General features: G+C 39.3%; 1 protein-coding gene and 1 long non-coding RNA gene across 10 annotated transcripts; one reads left to right on the top strand and one right to left on the bottom strand.

Annotated features, from left to right (window-relative positions):
* Positions 1-579: 579 nt before the first annotated feature.
* Positions 580-15104, bottom strand: TBPL1 (TATA-box binding protein like 1). Of its 8 annotated transcripts, none has more exons than XM_068938372.1 (7): positions 14846-15104; positions 8625-8811; positions 7162-7244; positions 5963-6026; positions 4102-4205; positions 3912-4006; positions 580-1819 (listed from the first exon to the last, which is right to left on the bottom strand). In XM_068938372.1, exons 2-7 carry the CDS (start codon positions 8757-8759, stop codon positions 1749-1751), a joined length of 552 nt encoding a protein of 183 aa, XP_068794473.1. In that variant the 5' UTR covers positions 8760-8811; positions 14846-15104; the 3' UTR covers positions 580-1748. The 8 variants fall into 8 exon arrangements, with proteins under 8 accessions (XP_068794473.1, XP_068794470.1, XP_068794476.1 ...); XM_068938369.1 differs by having other exon boundaries at positions 580-988; positions 14846-15096; XM_068938375.1 differs by having other exon boundaries at positions 580-1064; positions 14846-15093.
* Positions 14474-18346, top strand: LOC104153133 (uncharacterized). 2 transcript variants are annotated; one of them, XR_696169.2, is made up of 3 exons: positions 14474-14608; positions 16358-16564; positions 17440-18346. It is a non-coding gene; the product is annotated as an uncharacterized lncRNA (long non-coding RNA). The 2 variants fall into 2 exon arrangements; XR_011140216.1 differs by having other exon boundaries at positions 14597-14755.
* Positions 18347-19634: the final 1288 nt, after the last annotated feature.

Genomic DNA, 19634 nt, shown 5'->3' with positions numbered 1-19634 from the left:
AGTAGTACATTAGCGTACCCTAATGCTGGTTTGTCCATTGCTCCCTATAACTTTTCATATAACTCTATAGTGTCAAGAGTGCCACAGTACCACAGTATCTTCTATACAAATTGAAACATTCGTTTATATCAAGTATTCCTTTACCAGTTCTATCATGAGTTCCATGACTGTGGAACTCAACCTAGTATTTCACTGTTATAAATCCTCTCTTTTCCTACCTTTGTTGATCTAAGGAGGACTTTTATGAGTTCATCATTTACAGCTCTTGGCAAGTTGTTGCTTTCTGTTGCTTCTGTCATTTGGTTCTGCAAGGTTTGATCAAACATTCCCTACATTATTCCTTCCTTTCAATTCCTGCATGTGAAGTCACAGCAGATGGCCCCAGCTTCTATACCATCCCCTCTGACAGATACATTATGCTGGTCTTTCACTTCTTCAGGATATTCCACCATTATTGACTTCCTGTATTATAACAGCTTATGTGTCACTATTTTCATGACCTCGTAAGACAGTATATTACCTGCAGCAATGAGAATATTGTTCATTTCTCTTCAGTCAGATAGGGAAAAAAGACATATATGCATTTATACATATTTATTGTATCTTTTTAAAAGTAGCATTTGCAGTTACTTTTAAGCATTCACCTCTTCCGCTTCAAATGTGCACGTTTTGAGAGAAACATCTACTGGCTTCCAAGTCCAAGATTAATACCAATACATGCCAGAATTAAGCTTCATTGCTCGTTGGCAGTTCCTGTCAAGATAATAAACAGCAACAATAGTGTAGAAAAGAACTGTGTTAATTCTTCAGCAATAGGCTGGGGTTGGATTAGCATGACCATGCCATCTTCTCAGAGTTGAAGTATAACAACATTTTCCTGAACACTGTAGCTCACAAAACTTTTCTTTTTCCTTCTGCATCCAGTAGGTGGGCAGGGCAGTTGATTTTTCTACGGTAACTTCTTCAGTTGATAAGATTTTCCCATCATCTATAGGAAAACACTTGTAGACCTTTATACTTAGAAATGCCTTCTCTTCATATAACAGCAAGAAAATGCTTGAAACCTGGCATGTAGTTAAGAGAATTGGGAACAAACCAAATTTCATCCTCAGATAAACATACGTAACTACTATAGAATTCAATCTAACCCACACACAAAATTTTACACATACTACAAATAGAAACAGAAGGTATCAGCAAAAAGACTATTCTTACATTGTTTCAAATTAATTTGCAACTATACAATTTTAACTGTAATAGAAAAAGGGAAAGGAATATAACAGAACAGGTATGAAGAGAGATTTTTCCAAACTTTTATTTGTGCACATTCATCAGGTGAAAAAGATAACTTTTACAGCTTCTTTGGTGCCCAATATTCAACATACAAAAATGTAAAAGACCATTCACAAATAAAACACAAGCTCAACTAAAAAAAAAAAGTTTTAAAGGTAGTGCACATCGTGACAGCTTTGCTTATGAATATACAGAAATTACTGCAAAAATAAATAGAATGTCTTTTTAAAAGCAGCAATTTCATATCTTGTAAACTTCCGTTTTTACAATACAGCACTGTTAAAAATAAAATCCAAAAGGACTGGAGTTTATACTGTGGCCATGAACAAGTAAAAGAGTCTGTATTCCTCTGCTATAGTTGGTCCAGTTTTCCTTTTTGCTTTTAGTCCAATGTGCAGCAGTCTTTAAAGGTGCTTGGTTAGGGAACCTAACCATTAAGTGGTGAATTAGAAAATTTATTTCCTGCTTTCAAACACGAATGGGTAAATCTGTTCCACAGCACTGGCAACAGCTTTTACGTTTGGCCCTGAGACATATTAAGGAAAAAAAAAAAAACACAGTAGGAAGAGAAAATCAGGGCATCAGTAAGTAAAATGATAACATCATCTTTAAAATGAATTTATTATTTTTGGCTACCACAACTTTATACTGCAGATAAAAATAATTTCTCCCACATTTCTCCCAATTCAAGAAAGTTTTCCGCTATTACTTTTCTTATCTACATGAAAAAGACCCACAGAACCTGTTTTATGTTCTAAATGTGTCAACGGCTGAACTATAAATAAATACTGTCATTTCACTTTGTAACAACTTGCATTTTTTGATTTACTACCTTAAACAGTCAGCACAGACAAGAAAGCAGAGGCTGAGTGAAAGAGGTAAGGAAATAATTTTACTTCTGCTGTTTCTTTAGGAATCTGTATTATCCAAAGCCTAGCCACTTCTACCTCTTCTTTTATACAGCTAACAAAGGAAATTAAATCCATAATCATTTAGCAATAATCTAAGTTTGTTTCAAGCAAAATTATATGTTTGAAAATTATAGCCTACCACTTTGCAATCTGAATTTTGGAAACGGCTTTGCCACAAATCTCAGGGCAAAACCTGTAATCCAGGGAAAGGTTATTGTCTGAGGATGAAGCATCTGAAGCTTCAAAATACAGGAAGTAAAAAGGAACTTCATATGAACACATTTGAGAACATTTCACACTTGGGAGTATAGTCAGGTTGAGTACATTATTAAAAGCATATTTTAAAGGAGAAGCTTGAGGCTGGATATTTATTTTCTTAGAAGAAAGGCCTAAGCAAAACAGAAACTTCAAAAGCAAGAGATCTCAGGTATTTCAAACTCAATGGAACAAGTGAACCAGAAGGAAGTAAATCTTTGGTGTTTGCCATATTTGCCTTAATATTGGAAAGGGTGATTTTGGAAATGTGAAAGTGACTTTTCCCATAGGTGAAGAAATAAGAATCCGACTGAACAGTTAAATCTCATTAGGAGGTTGATAGGATATGCTGAGAGTCTCAAGCTACTGCAGGAATCCTTAGGCTTCTCATTTATTTTAAATTTAGTTTCTCTTTTTGGCTAGATCAGTTGTTCTGTTCAGAACAGACACTGCAATCTCCAAACACTTTTTACCCCTATGGTTTCAGATTTGCAAATTTTGAGGAGTTTGTCCTCTTAAAAAAAGTTCTTCTGATAACTCTGTGAGAAACATTCCCTGTAAAGCCTAGTTATTTGTTAAGGAATTAAGATGTGAAAATAAAAATTCCTACACATGACTTCTGATACTAGTATCTGAGCTCTAACAGCCATAAGACAGAATTCCAGTTAACCTGATGTAACTTTGGCTTGAGCAAGCTGTTTCTTCTGTACTATTTTAACAGGTATTTTCCAAAACATCAGACTTTTCCTGTCTGGAAAACTGTGCTGGACACCTCATAAGTAAATTTAGCAAACAACAGAAAATGAAAATTAAGGGAAGGAGGAGAAAACATGGCATGGTATCTCCATAAGTTAGGCCAAGACCCAGGACAATCAGGAAAAAAAAAAATCACTGATGCCTACGATCCAGGTGGCGGGTCCCTCACAATTGAGCCTTAACAGAAGACAGCATGCATCTGAAGAACCGCAAATATCAGCCAACTTTGGCTGCAACAAAATGCTACTGCCATATTATACATTTCCATTTATCTCCAGTTCAGAAGTACGCATTATGACAGGGCTGTTGATGCTACATGCAGTGTAGTTTACAGCATTACACAGAAGAAAAACAGGCAGAAAATTCAGGCATTTACAATATTTAACTAAATAACAAGTATCTTGCATTCTCAAGTATAAAGTCCTATTCCACTCTTTGCTTTTATAAAAAATTGACTATGACTATTCTTACAGAAATAACTTTTTTTCAGCCTACCACTAATAACACTTTCTCTACGCTTTCCCTACAACTATTCAGGCACCTTATTCAAAAACAAATTAGATGCTAGCACTGGGAAACAAATATATACCTCAAATATATCTTTTGACTGCTTTGAAAGCCTTCCTTTCCTAAGCTGACTGGCCCCAAAGTTAAATATTCCCAGCAAGTCAAATATTTATTTTGACATCAAAATACCTGTAACTGTGATACTGCCTGTTGAAAAAATCTGTAAGGTAGCTCTGAGAGTTTTTATTCTGTAACACACCGCAGGATGAAGTTCTGGTTCATAACTAGAAAACAAAATAAAAGGTCAAAGGTAAATCTAGAACTAAAAAGAAAAGCTTAAGTATATCAAGACTATAAATGCTTAAAAAGCTTGCCGTACCTTGCATGAGGTCTGTTATTCTTTGTAAATTCTGGCAATCTTATCTCAAAGGGCATGTTGCACACTGCTAAAACATTCACAACTTTAAAGTCTGTGAAAATTACCTTTTGAAAAGATGGAGAAAAAAAAAAGACATTAAAAATTCAGTTTATAGAAACCCAGATATATGGGATGCAAAAAAGCATACATTAGAAGAGCTTATTTTGTTGAGATTTCAAAATGAAAACCTTGTAATTGATGCATTTCTAATAGGAATCTAAGTGGTACTTAATGGGCTCAAATTGCTTACTTTATCCTTCTATTGTACAATAACTGTTGAACAAGGTATTTCATGGTTGTGTTATGTGGTTATAGTACAGTTTACATTAAGAATGAGACACAGGAATGACTCATATCTCTGTACTAAACATCTAAATTGAAAATAAAGTAAATTAAACAGCTCATGGGACATCAAAATAAGCAGGGAAAGAGCTTAGATTTCATTGTTACAGAAATCTTTTGATGTAATTTGGAAAACTATATTTAATGTCTTGTTGTGATATACCATTTTTACTATAGGCAAGAATAAGAAAGAAGATTAAAATTGTTTTGTTTCAATTATCCAGCGGTCAGTATGGACAGTTGGTTTTTATCCTTCTACTTTCTGACACCAAGCCAAAACTATTGGCTTTCAGTTATTCTCTGCCCACAGCCATTTGGTATCACAGTAAGTAAAATTGCCAACAGACGATTCCTAGACAAATCAGTACAATGGTGAACAATGCTGGCAATATCCCGGAAGAAATGGTTCGCTTTCTGAAAATGCCTAACCTTACTATGATCATTCCTCAGTCAAGAATTTTGTAAAAAAAGTAAACGATGAGTGGAAGCAACTAATCCTTATAAAACGTAAACTATTAGTATAGTCCTCAAAATATGTTCCACCTAAACTAACAACTTTATAATAAAGTTAGAATTCGGTCCTTCCATCCTAGAAGCACTGCTCAACTCACTGCTTGTACCTTCCACTCCAGCTTTAAAACAACAGGTTTAATGGATACATTCGTAACAAGTGCCTAAGTTCTGCTCTCAGTTTGCTTGCTGTAAGGCAAATGTGGTAGTGAGTCACCCTTGGCTTAAGTTATTTTAATAAACCTAAGGTTCCCACTTTCTTTTTGTTTTGTTACTGTTTTGTTTTTTATTTTTCAAAAAGGACAGCCACTGTGCCTACTTAATTGTCTGTTGGCAAACTTCAAACTGCATAAACAGCACAATGGGGTACCAGGAAGTTCTAAAATGACATGTTTCAGTACTCTTTCAAGCTGCTGTTTTTCAACCCTTACTATGAAGTCCAAGCAAGTGGTGTTTTTGACTGGTAATGTTAACCCAAGCTCAGAAAAAGAGGAGTTTCATATCATTAGTATTTTATTTGGCTTATTTCCTGGTGCATAGCCTAATCCACTTAATTAAGAGGTTCAAACTTGCCCCAAACATGAGAGAGACATATTCGTTATTCCACCAGAAACAGTGAGGGGAAATTGTGTTCAAATGACAGGTTTTGCTCTTTAGCACTTCTTCCAAATAAATCTTCAAGGTATTGTAAACTATCTGAGACGCATTTGCAGGTTGTTCATTTATGAAATGACTGTTGTTGTTCAGCTAGTAAAGAAGTGCTATTCCGAACTGCCAAATGAAACTCAAATCTACAGAAAGAAATAGCTTCTTTGACCAGTACCTGGAGAATGTATTCTGCTATAAAAGGAGCATCTGAGTGAAAACATGCTGGCTGCTAAATTGTTATGCTACCTCCTCTTTGTTTCTTTCTGAAAAATTGGCTAGCAGCATTACTTGAGTCACATGAGTCCTTTTTCATTATGATTACCTGAAAACCTAGTTTCTGTAGACTACGAGCTAATCGTCTGGCACCAAATTTAGCTTCTTCTTCACTATAAAGAAGAAAGACAAAAGTCTAGTGTTACCAGAAGCATAATATGTATTTGTGTGCAAACATATGACAATAAACACTCAGACTACCACATGAAGCATTCAGTTACAATAATGCATGAACTATGTTCACAGGGACAGCCTTCCTTTCATCCTACTGTACGTATTACAGTATAATTTCCATTGTCTAGATATTCAAATAGAGTCCCTTATGTCCTGTTTAAAGAACATCTTGGCACTTGCAGCTGCAGTTTAAGTCAGTAGAAACTGAAGCGGGAGCTGTATTTTGATCATACATCACACTAAATATGATTAAATAAAAATATGATCACAGGGAATCTGAAGTTGGCTATCCTGAACTGGCGGTCACTTTTCAACCTACTCTCCTTTAAAATGGGCTTGTTAACTTCCCTGGAAGATTAGAAAAGAAGGTAATGTTTATGACACATTCATACCAGTAGGAAGCACCAAATAAAGTTTAGAAAAAAAGCTCACACTGTGTAACCAGTGTGCAGGGTCACAGACAAAAAGAGAAAAATCCTGTAAAAGCTAACATTGACTAAGCACCTTCCATTTTGAGGCAGAGATCATACACAGAAAGTATGCAGATTTACCACTCTACCTTACCTTTACTCCACAATGTGGACACACCTTATGTGAATTTATCATTAGAGTTTAGCAAGCCTCAGCTAGACATATCTGAACTAAGAGTATGCTTTTGCTTCTTCCCAGTCCGTCAACAGCACATAACTTGATTAAATGCAGATAGATTTTCATGAAAGAATAAAAGAAACATCCCTCAGAATAGATCATCCCTTCCCAAGTTTCAATATCTGGCTAAAAAAAATGAATTCTTAAGAGTTCTCAAAAGAAAATTCCAGAATTCTCTTCATAAATTAGTAGTTTTCCCAGAAGGCTGAACTGTTGTTGCTCAAGATTTCAAGTCAGCTCAAGGCAGACACTTAGCATGGAAAACTTCCACACAAATACTTAGCTTGGCAAGGATCTCTGTGTGACCCAGCATGAGGCAATCTTAACAGCGGCAAGTACTGCCTCTTGCTATCTTTTTCATCCACTACATGACATTTTAAAATCTGTAAGATTTTTCAGCTAGAGAAAGGCTCTTCATGAACTCACCTTGTGGCTCCTGTGCAAATAACTTTTCCTGAGGACCAAATTGTGGCCGTAATCCTAGGTTTCCTAAGCTTCATTAATACTTTCTAAGAAGAAAAAAAAAAAAAAAAAAAAAGGGAGGAAAGAACTGAGAATCAGTGTTAGTTCAATTTCCTATGGGAAAAAAAACCCTGCTAGACTAATAATACTTCCTTTAATTTCTGAAAGCCTTCAACTGTCCTTTCATGTCTTTCAATAATTAAAAAAAAAAATCAGCTGTGGAGAAGAGCAAAATAAATCTGGAATATTTTAGCCAGTAATTCAGTGTTCACATAACAGATTAAATGGAGATATTTTCCTCTGAATAAAAAGCTGAAAGCCATAAGCATTGTGCTAAATTTTTTTTCTTGTTACAATGACTCCCACACTTCTGACTCCTTTCCTGAAATGCTGTTATCTTGTTTATAAATAATTCTGATGCAGATCTGCCAGGCAATAGACAAAGGTCAGGCGAGATTCATTCAGCTGACTCCTCCTTCAAACACCTCTGCTGCTGGGTTACCTGTTACAGATTAGATCTCACACAGAACTGCAGCCTCTTCTCCTGCTCTGTGACCACCTCAGACATGCTTTGGTGGGCTTAAAAAGGCCTTCCAGAAGGCACATGCCATAGCTGCAGTCTAGTCCTGTGGCTTCCCTGCCTTTGTATGACCTAACACAGCATTATCTCACAAGTTTGGACAAAGGATAGTTGAGAGATCTGTTGATTCAAGCGCTAAAACTTTCCGTATCTTTAGAGCATGTACCTTCCTACTGTTTTCCTTCTTTTCCCCTGTGGTAGGATATTTTCTGTTTGTCACCTTCACTTTTAACTGCAGTTGCTTCATGTCATTCCTTGATCTGGAACAGATCCCCCTTTCTTCTTCTTCTTTTTTTTTTTTTTTGAAACCTCAAAAAAACGCTCTGCTTACTATTTATTTTCTTGTTACGCAAAAGATGCTTTCATTCCAACACACTCGTATCCATGTATGACAGGATTAAACAATACCTTTCACAAATTGTTTTCCACCTTGTTAAAGGACAGTAACTGACTGAATTCAGCTGATCCCTGTTTTCTCAATTTGTGAGCAGCTGCATACACACCTGCATCTGGCTGTTATTAAAAATGCATTTTTTTGTTATTAGAACATATTTTCCTGACAAACAAATCAAATTTTGGGAGGCAAGATGGACCTGGAGATATAACAGGTCTCATCGTATATCCAATATTCACCTTAGAAGTTGCACAGACCTAATCTAATAGCTTCCTAAAGCTTTCTAAGAGAACAGTTACCTCTTCGTCCTACTGTAGACTTAGTATATAATGACAGACAAAATGCACAGCAAGACAGAAATAAAACCATTCTGTTCTCTGTCCACAGGTGCAAGAATGTTTAGCTTAAGGATAATGGTAAAAATAGATATTTGAGGTATGTTGAATCGCTTACCCCAACATCACGCTTGTATATCACATTTGCTCCCTCTAATGCAATCTTCCTCAAGTTTAAATGACATCTTGTTCTAAAAACACACACTACGTTTGTGATTAAAATGTCCAATGCAACATCACTGTCCGCATCCATTGGGGTGATTTACAACTCAGTTTTCCCACCAGCACACCATGAAGATCACATCCTGAGAAGAAAAATGATAAAATTAAACATACCAGCAGAAAACTTCCTATTAACACTCTCGTTGCATACATGAGCCCCTTAAATGAGACAAATAGCAGAAGTGACTACACTCTGACTCATTTAAGTTAATTGGGGGAGGGGGGTTGTCTTGCATCCTGTACGCTAGGAAATAGGAGGTTACTTGTTTAAAGTCATGTTGCCAGACTTAAGAGAAATAAAGCATTTATATATAATAACCAGACTTACTGGTTAAATTTGTTACAGCTCTTATCAACTATATTAGGGTGCAATAAATAGTACTAAAGCTATACCCATAGCTCCAGTGGATAATCTTTCCTTAACTCATTTGAGCATGCTGTTAGGCACATCAAGAAAATTTATTTCTCTCCTTGTTTAGGTTGATAATTTTGAACAGCTTGACATTTGTATCGGAATGGATGAGCCTGCTGAATAACTCTGAAACCAACCAGGTTACACAAACTACAGCCTGCAGATAGCCTGCCAAGACAGCTTAGCTATCTTCACCCAACACTCTTGGCGTACCCCTCCAAATATGATGTAGGCCATACAAACTGTCCTGGTGGCGGCAGCAGCCTGCACTGAACTACAGGGGCCTCTCATCCCCTTCTGCATTGCCCATAGGAACTATGTAGAATGAATGTATTCTTTATACGTTATACTCCTTCTGCACACACATAGCAAAATCGAGTGTTTTGGAGAACGAGTTGCCAGACTCGTTAAGTTACTGGGGAGGTAGGTACAAGACTGTTGCCCTGTGCATGCACAGCAATCCTAAGGCAGCCAGCAACCATTCAGCCTGCCTATGTACATTAAACACAAAACTCCTAGCAAACCCTTCAACTGGCGGAGGAGGACTTCGAGACCATGAGTTGGGCTACCACCTGCAGCCCATCCTGAGACTATTTGACATCACTTCTGTAAGCATATCAAAGACAAGAGAGTTGGCATTTCAAATACTTTACTTGACATTTGTCTGAGGAGAGAAGAGGAGGCAGAGGAAAAAGTGGAAGAATACTGCTATATAGTAAAAAGGACCTGTAACAACACATTGCAGTTTATTAATTTTTTTTTCCTTTGTAGAAATGTAAAAATCTTAGTTCTGTGCCAGGAGAATGCTTTTAAACAAAGTTATTTGCTGTCAAATAAGTACATTTGACAAGTAGCTTAGGCAGACCACAAGCCAGGAGATAGAAAAAATAATATCTCAGACCGTTCTTCACCCATTCATCTGAAACTGTAGTAATATTTCATCCAAAATGAAAACAATAGAAAGCCAAAAGCAAAATCAAAGAAAAATAGTCAGAGGATATGAAATTCTCTACATGGTCATAATCATGAAAGAAGGGAAACTATACATTAAGAATATATGCATTACAATCTGTTATATACATCACTTAGGAATATTTTGGCCATGTATTATTTATCAGAAATCTGCACAGAACAAAGTTAATAATGCTGTTATCATTATTTCTGATTATTTTAATATTGACTTCCTATACATCATGCTATAGTTTCTAATCAAGCATTCACTCAAGGTGCATCTTTGACAGAGTTCCAACAATTACAATATAGAAGTGATAAACCACTGTGCATCTGTGATTCATATACGGGATTAACTGCTGTAAAGTCAACTGCTGCAAAGGCTGTCTATTTTACTCTGCAGTTGGGTCTCTGCCTAAAGAATTATTCCCATAGTACTTGGTTTGTCCAATAAAAGGAAAGGGGAGACATGTGCTAACAGAGAAAAGAGATAAAGAAAAAGGAGAAAAACCCATGGACATAAAACGAAAGGCAACATTGGAGGTAGGTGGTGGTGGTGGTATAGGGAGGCAGGGGAGCAAAAAAAAAAAAAAAAAAGAAGAGAACAAATACTGTCTAATTAGTATTCCAAGATTTTTTTTTCTTTAAATCAAAAATTGCATGTATCCTTAAACTTAGAAATGACTTATCCCATCTGCTTTTGATGGACTACTACTGAGATTGGGTTAGCAATTTATGGCACTGGATCCAAAGATAGCACATATGCAGATTTTGAATAGCATGCAGGCAAGATCAGCAGTGAGCAAGGAGCTGGAACCCATGGCATCTTGAGAGAGGCATTTGTTTTCAGCCCTGGCTCCAACTCTTGGCTCCTGCTGAGTTCACTTACTGGAACCCAGGAACAATTCTCTTATAAGAGAACAAGATACTTCCCCATCAGCAGTATCTCCCACTTTTCACTAAATTTCTACTGGCATACTTAATCTCTACATTCTGACAGAAGAGTACCGTCATGCACAATACCCTTGAAAGGCTGCTAACCTCTAGGTAAACTATAAGACTGTATAACAACGTCCACATAAAATACTGATATATTGCCTTAAATAGATGCTAGGAGAGAAGTCACGTGGCCTTGCAAGTCAGAGGGAAAGGTGGCTGAAATAGAGGAAAATTACAGTTTTGAAAGGATAAGATCTATCATTAAACGAGGACCTATAACAAAAAAAATATATATATACGCTACGGAATTGTCAGTCAGGATGGTTTCATCAAACCCAGTACATCTTGGTCAGAAATACCATTTACTTGCATAGATTTTAATAGGAGCAAAAATATAATACTACAGTAAAGTGCCCTCATTTTCATTAGTCACATGCTGAAAGTTCAAAAGGCAAATAGATATTTAGCTAGGGGTTTTTTCATTTAAAATGTAATTTTAGCTATAAATAATACTCTAGACTATGTTTTGTGACATTAAGTTAAAAAGGAGCATAACTTGTTATAGAAGCAGTATTTAAATACAGCGTAAAATGCTCTGAAAGATACCTTTATTCTACTGTAATATTATCTGATCTAATAGAGGCATTTCATTGTCTGATATTTCACCCAAATGTTGAACACTTCAAATATTCATTACTAAATTTTTCTCATTTATATTGAGAAAAAAACCTATTTTGCTGCTGCAAATACTATAAATGCTCCTTAAGAATCTGAATAGGTGTCAAAGCTTCAAATCCAATACTCATTCCTATTTAGTAGTATAAACATAATGATAACGTCTTTCAATGCATGGTTTAGTAATACTGGGTGAAACAAAATGATGCTGTACTGGGAGGTGAAAAAAATCAGCTTAGACGCTTCTGATCAAACAATGTCCAAACTTAATCTCCTGCAACTCATATCTTAGGTGTTCATTTTAATGTCACAAGCTGTACTGACAACAAAGGAAAGATTATAGGGAAAGGAAGTGCTGCTGCCTTTCTTTAGGAGGTCTCAAAGAAATCCAAATTCGTAGGAACCACTTCAACAGAAGTGTGGAAGTTAATTGATTTTAAAAATATATATAAGCACCATATAAATATATCTTAAGAATATGTTTATAAAATAATAATTTTTAAGATGTTCTTTATATATATATCTCTCTCTCTCAAGTAACATGATCAGCTGGAATAAAGGAGTCCCAGCCAACAGTCCTGATATTCCTTTCTCCCAACTTTCTCTTCTCATCTGATGCACCCTGCTGTCCTCCTGCTGCGTAGCCCTGAGTCAGTAAGTTATTTCTGAAAACCTGAAACTCTACATTTCTGTCCCCTGTCTCTAAAATGGGGAAAGAAACGTCTCCATGCTTTTACAAAGACATTTTGAAAGCAAGCTGTACTGTAAGGCTGCTGCCTCACATACCTGCCAGTAACTATTCCATAGCATTCCATTAAGCAGTTACACTTGTAGAACAGAGGGATAGAGTCGAAATTGCACATCTGGTTCTTTCCAGTTCTGCATTTGCCAATTTTCTAAGTTGATTTTATTGAACTCAACTTCTGTTTTGTTGCATAATTTTGCTCAAAGGTTTTCTTATCTGAATCTTAGAAGCGTGGCAGCTTACATTTCATTTCTAAAAGCATGTTTTCAGCTATTAATAGCTCAATAATAGATCAAAATAGAAAGTAAAATCATTTACTTTTCCATATGTGCAACATTTATTTTATTTTCATTTCATTCAGCTTTCTCCAGAGCAAGAAACTATCTAATTTTGATTTGAAGTCATCAGCATACAATCTACCCATACAGAGAAAGGCTTAAATGCATCTTTTAAAAAGTTTCTATTATTTTATTTATAAAATAAGGAAAAAAGGAAATTATAAAGCTCGTTATAAAACATAGATTTTAGGGATGCTGCCAGAGCAGTAGCCCATGGAAAAGAAGAGGAAGAAAATAACTAGACAGGTGTAGTGGGTCAAGGAACATAAAAACAAAAACAATAACAACAAAAGCTAATCTCAAGGATATTTGACTCCGAAAATAATGTATTCTGCACTGAAACTAGAGAAACTTCTCACATCAAAATAAGAAATACTTTGAAGGAAGAGGTGAATACCTAAGTTCTTAAGCAAAGCGCTACCCATATCTCCCTAACTGGGACCAAGGCCATACTATTTTAGATACTATATAAACACACACCCTGCACTGAAATCTTACAATCTAAAAAAAGACAGCTCTTTCCCACTTCCAAAAAAATTCCAAACCAAACTAACAACACCGTCATCATCAAAGAGAGGAAAGGCACTTGGGTTGGAGTACATAAACACAGTATTATTTTAAGCCTTTGGCTACCTTTGATCTGGGGACCTCAGACCAGTAAAGGTGAACAGAGAGTATCTAACAATGGTTATGTTAATGTCAGAACAGTTTAACAAACCCTTCTTTCACAAACAGTGTCAGCATAAGCACCTTCTATTAGTTATTTTTAACTTTGCTCCAAAGCAGTTCACCAACTGACCCCACAAACTGTTCCAACAACCCAACTGAAGGGATAGTTGTCAATACTGCTCAAATAAGTGTAAGCCAAACTACAGCTTGAAAAGCATTTTTGAAGAAGTTACCAGAAACCTCTGTATGAGAGCAGAGAACACATGAAAGAAACAGAAATGAGGAAAGAATGGATTCTATCCTCCTGTTGCAGGTGAATTTCTAAGATTGGTGCTCTGCCCATCAGGAAACAGGTCCCCCACCTGGGGGTCCCTACCACCCCCAGGCGGTAAGCGGATGACTCCCGAGAACCAAAGGCAACATAGCTACGATCTGTCTAGAAAACCCTGACCCAAACAGATTTCTAATTTATCACCACAGAGCTAGAACTTCATGCTTTTATTTTTTGTCTGTTCCAAACTGATCAGACTACTAAAAAAAAAAGTTTTGTTGTTACAAAATATTTTAATGCCAGTTAAGTCTCATCCCCCTCCCAATGAAGCATTTACCATTTGCATGTGGCAGTCCAGGAAACAGAAGTATTCTTCCTATTCGTACAGCTATGAACCTCACCTATAAGTCCTTCATTTTCTAGTCCAATGTCACAACGTTCAAATTTGCAAAGCTTTTTTTTTTTTTCTTTAAATCTCAAACATTTCTCATGAAATGTTAAGAGAAATAAAACAAAGCCATAAGGCCTAGCCACTCTGACAGCTGCCACTTCCCAATTTTGGATTATTTACCGACTTAGTTACTGGACTAGACCGTATTTTGGCAACATTTAACAAGGCTATTAAAAAGCCCTAATGCACCAAATAGATTATTTTGGAGACTTACACCATCACTTTTTCGTGAGTAAGCCCTTGCCCCTTTTGAGAAGCCTCTACCGGTTGCCAGGAAACGGGTCGTTTCCCATGGAGGATGCTCTGATCGTTTCTCTTTCCTTTTCCCTTCCCTCGACAAGGCAACTCGAGCCACAAACCGGTATCAACCCCTCGGCCACCCAGGCGCCAAGGACAACGGAACCGCGCACGAAACCCGACACAGCCACGGTGAAGAGGAGGAAGGCCACACGCTGCCTCCCTCACCTCAGCCGGGAAGCGGCCCCGGGGTGGGAGTGGGGGAGCGCCGGCGCTCAACGGCCGCCGCGGCCGCGCGCGCGGCCTGCGTGGCCCCGTCCCCCCGCGCAGGAGCTGGAGGTCACGCCGGGCCGAGGCGGCGGCGAGGAACGCGGCCGCGGGGGGGGGGGCGGGGGGGGGGGCTGTTCGTCGGCGGGCGCCAGCCGTTACCGTGCGGGCGGTTGGGCGGTCGGCGCGGCGGTTGGCGGTTGGCGGGGGCGAGGCGGGGCGGGGCGGGTGCCCGCGGCAGCGGCAGGCGGGCGCGCGCGGGGGCGGGTTGGGGGGGGCCGGTTGCTACGGTCCCCGCCGCTCGCGCCCTTTGTTGTTCCGGGTCCTGGGCCGAGTCCCCGCGACAATAAACATCCCCCAGCGCCGCGGGCATAGACGACGGGCCGGCTAGAGCGACCGCCGGAAGTCTCGGCGGCGGGCGGGGAGGAAAGGAGGTGGGGGCTGCGCTAGCAGCGCACTTCCGCTTTCGTCTGCACCCCTGCCCCCGGGGGCGGGGCGGGGCGGGGCGGGGCGGGGCGGGCCCTCGCCGGGCCGAAGCACCGCCCCCGGCGGTTAACGGGAGCCGCGGCCAGCGGCGCTGGGCTGCTCCTGCTGGCCGGGGGCCGTTACCGTGTCGTGCCGTGTCGTCCCGTGTCCCCGGCCTGGTTTTCCTTTGGCATTGGCCAAGCCCCGGGAGGCCGAGTGCGGCGAGGGCCTGTGTTTGCGGGGCGTTTATCCGTTACTGCCTAATGGGCCTGGTCGTGCAAAGCCCCCGAAAAGCAGCGCTGCGTCAGAGTTCTCCAGAACAGATCGCAGAGGCCAGGCTGCAGGCCTGTTGTCTGTCTCTCTGCTTTCTGGTGACCAGCACTTGAGCGGTGGAGCGCTTCTGTGCTTGCGCCCAAGGAGGGCTGGTGGTGGTAAACGTTGGCAGCCTGTATATAACATGCTGGGGGTGGGTCCATGGTCCTGGTTTCGGGGCTGACTGATGTGGGCCTGGTCACATCCACGTTGTTCGAGGTAGTTCCTTCTCAGACAAACCGGCAGGATCAGCTTTGCAGATCAGATGGTGCAAACTCTGCTGTGGTGCCCTGTGTTTCTGTGAGGCTACTCACTCTCAGACCTCTCATACTCACCTCACTCACTGCTCAACTGCTACCAGACCAAATTGTCAGAGCAGTCTTGACACAATTCAGTAACCTTTAGTTAGGACTCGCTGCAATGATATGCTACTGCTATTGCTATTGCATCCGGGCCTATTGCATGGCAACAGGGTTCTGGTCAGTGCATCTTCTCATAAATGCTTTAAAGATTTTTCAATTTAAGGCAACATGGTTTCGTACCAGAGGGACTGCAGTACTAAGCTGTAGTATAATCCCATGGTGTGTGAACAGGCTACTGAACCCAAGCAAAGCATAGCTTTGAGCAAGTGGCTGAGAAGACTCTTTGAGGCCCCAGAGGACTTGTGGCCCTCAGCAACGTGCTGGATTTTTAATGTCAGAATGACTTTAAAGTGCTTTGCAGTCTACTAATATGCAGCTTGTTTAATCATTGCAAAGTGGCACATGATGCACGCATGCTTTGAGGAGAGACAGGAGCGGACATGAGGACATGATGAGGACAGCTGGGATAGCATTGGCTTTCTCTGTTCAGGGCAGTTTTCTAAATGTGGCATTGTCTCATCTATGCTGTCTCTAGGGAACGGAGCCTGCAACAGCCTTGTCAGCCGTATTTACGTTTTCTCTTGGAAGAGCTGTTTGTTGTGCTTCAGCCGAGAACCCAGGAACAAATTGAATGTGGGTGCAGCGTGGCCAGCTGGGAATGCAGCACCCAGGAAGAAAAATGGAATGAAGTTATCAGATCAGCTTTAGATTTTATAAAGACACAACACTCATTACGTGACAGGTATGTATATATATGTATATATAGAGAGAACAAAGTATTCATTGGCTTGACAGTTTTCTGAAATTGAGGTTCTATAATTATGTACTTTACACATGTGAAGTGATAGTAGAATAACTTAAATTAGTACAGAGGGAACAACACGAAGCTTAATTTTGAAGACTCTGTCTTTAGGATTGGGATGTTTTCCTCTGCTACATTAAATTTAATCCATTACACACATTAGTAGGTTCATGTATCAGGAATAATTATTTCCGATTCCCGCTTCCGATCAGCTAAAAGCACGCTAGTGACAGTATTGCTTTTTAATGCGGTTTCTACTTTTCTGTTAATTGGGTTCATACCAATGTGCAGTAGGGCTGCCACCCTGTGGCTTGTTACCGAACAGAACCATTTAACTTCGATGAAGTTGCTAAAATGAGGCTGGCTAGCTTTTGAAAACAAGAATTCTGAATTTGGAGCAATTGTTCCCATAGTTCAGTAACCCTGCACAAGGTCTCCAGCAATGTTATGGAGTGTCTTAATACCGTTTTAATTCTTTCTGATCTTCAGCCCAAAGGGTCTGAGGCATTGCAATTTACACTGCTACTGCAGGGTAGATTGTTGTGATGTCTTCTCCTTAACAGTACTTTTAAGATGCTCTATAGCTGTATCACAAGAGATGCTGACTTTTATTCTTGAGAGGAGAGGGTATTTGTTTCTGAATAGCATAGACAAGTTATGAAGGAAAAGGTCTGTAAACTCTAAGTTTGCTTGAGCTTTGACTGGACTGCTCTTTTTTAGCGTAACGTAAATGCATACATAAATTTGGCAGAAAACGTCTCCTAGCAATTATACATCCATTGTATATCTCCACAAACTTACTCTTATTTTTTCAGGAAATCACTTTTCTCTAGCACATATTCCAGAGAAATGCATCGTCATCACCGGCCAGTAGGAAGATAATGTTTTAATGATGAAGAAATGAACCTTTGGCATTGCAGGCTTTCGGCTGCTTTGTCTACTGAGGTTTCCTCATTTGGACTAGGACACGTTTTCAAGATTGCATCTCCAAATATATGTTTGGAAATGTGCAAGCACATGCAAATAATTATTATCACATTAATACGGAATGCAGATAGGGTTATTGGGCAGCTAGCTAATTTTGCATGTCAGTTCACAGTTGTGCATGTGATTTTATTTCACATCTGTACTGTTACGGAGCTGGTTAACTTTAGATGTTGGTACTCCTCCCATGTTCTGTAAGATTAATCCCAGCCTATTTCACCACTGTCTGATTGAACTTATGTTCTCCACCTCCTGGTCTCCATCCCTCCTTGCAGCTCTGTAAGTTGGCTCCACGGCTTCTTCCACTAATGTGATGTTAGTGCTTTCCCATCTGCAGGAATTGTGTCCTTTTCTTCTTCTTTCTATTGCATATTCTAACTGTCGTCTCAAAAGCTGTCCTGAAATCATACAGCGAAGGCATAGATACCATGTCGGGCTTTGTCCCTGCCTTGCTATGTGATTTTGAACCGTTTCATCCTTTGTTTCTCAATCCATTGTTTGGAAAGTAAAGAGGAGATGGGGGGAGGGGCTGTTTATTGTGCTGCTTGGGACTTGTGATACTTAGGTAGTAAAAATAAGGATAATTGAACTTTAGGACACTGCATATATTTTTATCTTGCAATTACAGCAATGAGAGTGAATGAAGACACCGTTTCATTATGTGGTTACTCAGATCTAACCACGGACTTCTGTCAAAAAATCACTCATCTAACTGAAATAAATGCTTGATTATCTAGATTTTTTTGGTTTTGTAGGGTTCATTTTCAATCAGATAAGCTTACCATAAAATCTCAAGATCCAGTGTGAGGTAGGCTATGGGAAAATGTAGGCAAGGAGAAGAGAACTGGACAGCCCCTTGAGGCAGCCCACGGTGAAGGCTGGATTAAGAGTATTGTACAACTGCATTTTACGTACTGTGGGCTCTGTGCAGAAAAGTGATATGTTTTATATTTGAAGAAAAGGTACCTAGGAGCAATCCATATCCTGGAAATTCCATAAAAATGAACTTTTTCCGGAATGATCATCAGCAACGTGCGTATGATATTGCAGATTATTTATGAGAAACCTCCCACAGTTGGGAGCCAGCAGGGAACAAGCTTAAATCTGTGACAAGAGATCATTCAGGTGGGGAATGCTTCGCCCCAGGACTTAGTGTATCAGGTGAAATTATAAACTTAAGTGAGTCTTCTCACATTTCTCCGATGATGTGGCATATGTTCAATATGATAACGCATGCCAGCAGTGTACTCCATTACACTGCTACCTCCCTGGCATTAGTAGCACTAATCCACACCACATCCACAGTATTCAGACCTTGAGCAAGTTTCTGTTTAATTTTATAATATACCTATAACTTTATAAAATATAAATATTTATAAAATCTTATACGCTGTAAATAAATGTATTTATGATATAAACATAGGAACAAAATGGCAGCAAAATACCCTCAAAGGAAAAGGCAGATGATCAGGATGCGGCTTTTCTTTAGTGAACTTTACGATAATTTAATACATATTCATAGATTCAGCTTCTGAAACTGAATAGTACTTACAGGCTAGGCATACCAAACTCTGTTGGCAATAACAAACATGGAGGAAACAGTACAATTGGAAGGCAGCACACTATTACCCAAAGTTATGTCCTGTGAGACCCTGGGTGCCTTTTAGGAGATACAGCGTGTCCCCCTTCAGCTGTTGGAAGGGTGTGGCCTATCTTATGGGCTTTTACACAGAGAGTTTCTTTCTGTACGCCTCAGCATCTGTGTTTATACTGTTGTTTTATGAGGATCTTGAATGGTGATGAATTTTCTTTGCAAGGAGATGACAACATACAGCTCCCAGTAGTCATGCTCCACAGAAAACACGAAAACATTATCTAGAGTATGATTTCTCTTCTATGAGGGCTAGCAATGCCAGGAGCCCAAATACAGAGGACTGTCCGGTGTTTCTGACCCAGCTTAGGGCATTATTTTGTATAGGTAGTGCTTAAAGCACCTCCCCAGTCCTATATATTGATAACCAAAATG

The sequence above is a fragment of the Struthio camelus genome, chromosome 3, assembly GCF_040807025.1.
Source record: "Struthio camelus isolate bStrCam1 chromosome 3, bStrCam1.hap1, whole genome shotgun sequence".
In the NCBI taxonomy this organism is placed as follows: Eukaryota; Metazoa; Chordata; class Aves; order Struthioniformes; family Struthionidae; genus Struthio; species Struthio camelus.
The sequence above is the reverse complement of the archived record's forward strand: the minus strand, read 5'-3'. Positions and strand labels throughout refer to the sequence as shown.

Excerpts from the sequence above, each read along its gene's own strand:
- TBPL1 (XM_068938369.1), bottom strand. The coding sequence starts at position 8,759 with ATGGATGCGGACAGTGATGTTGCATTGGACATTTTAATCACAAACGTA. Across the intron at positions 7,245-8,624 it reads TATACAAGCGTGATGTTGGG|AAAGTATTAATGAAGCTTAG; the intron begins GTAAGCGATTCA and ends TTTTCTTCTTAG. Across the intron at positions 4,007-4,101 it reads AATAACAGACCTCATGCAAG|TTATGAACCAGAACTTCATC; the intron begins GTACGGCAAGCT and ends TTTGTTTTCTAG.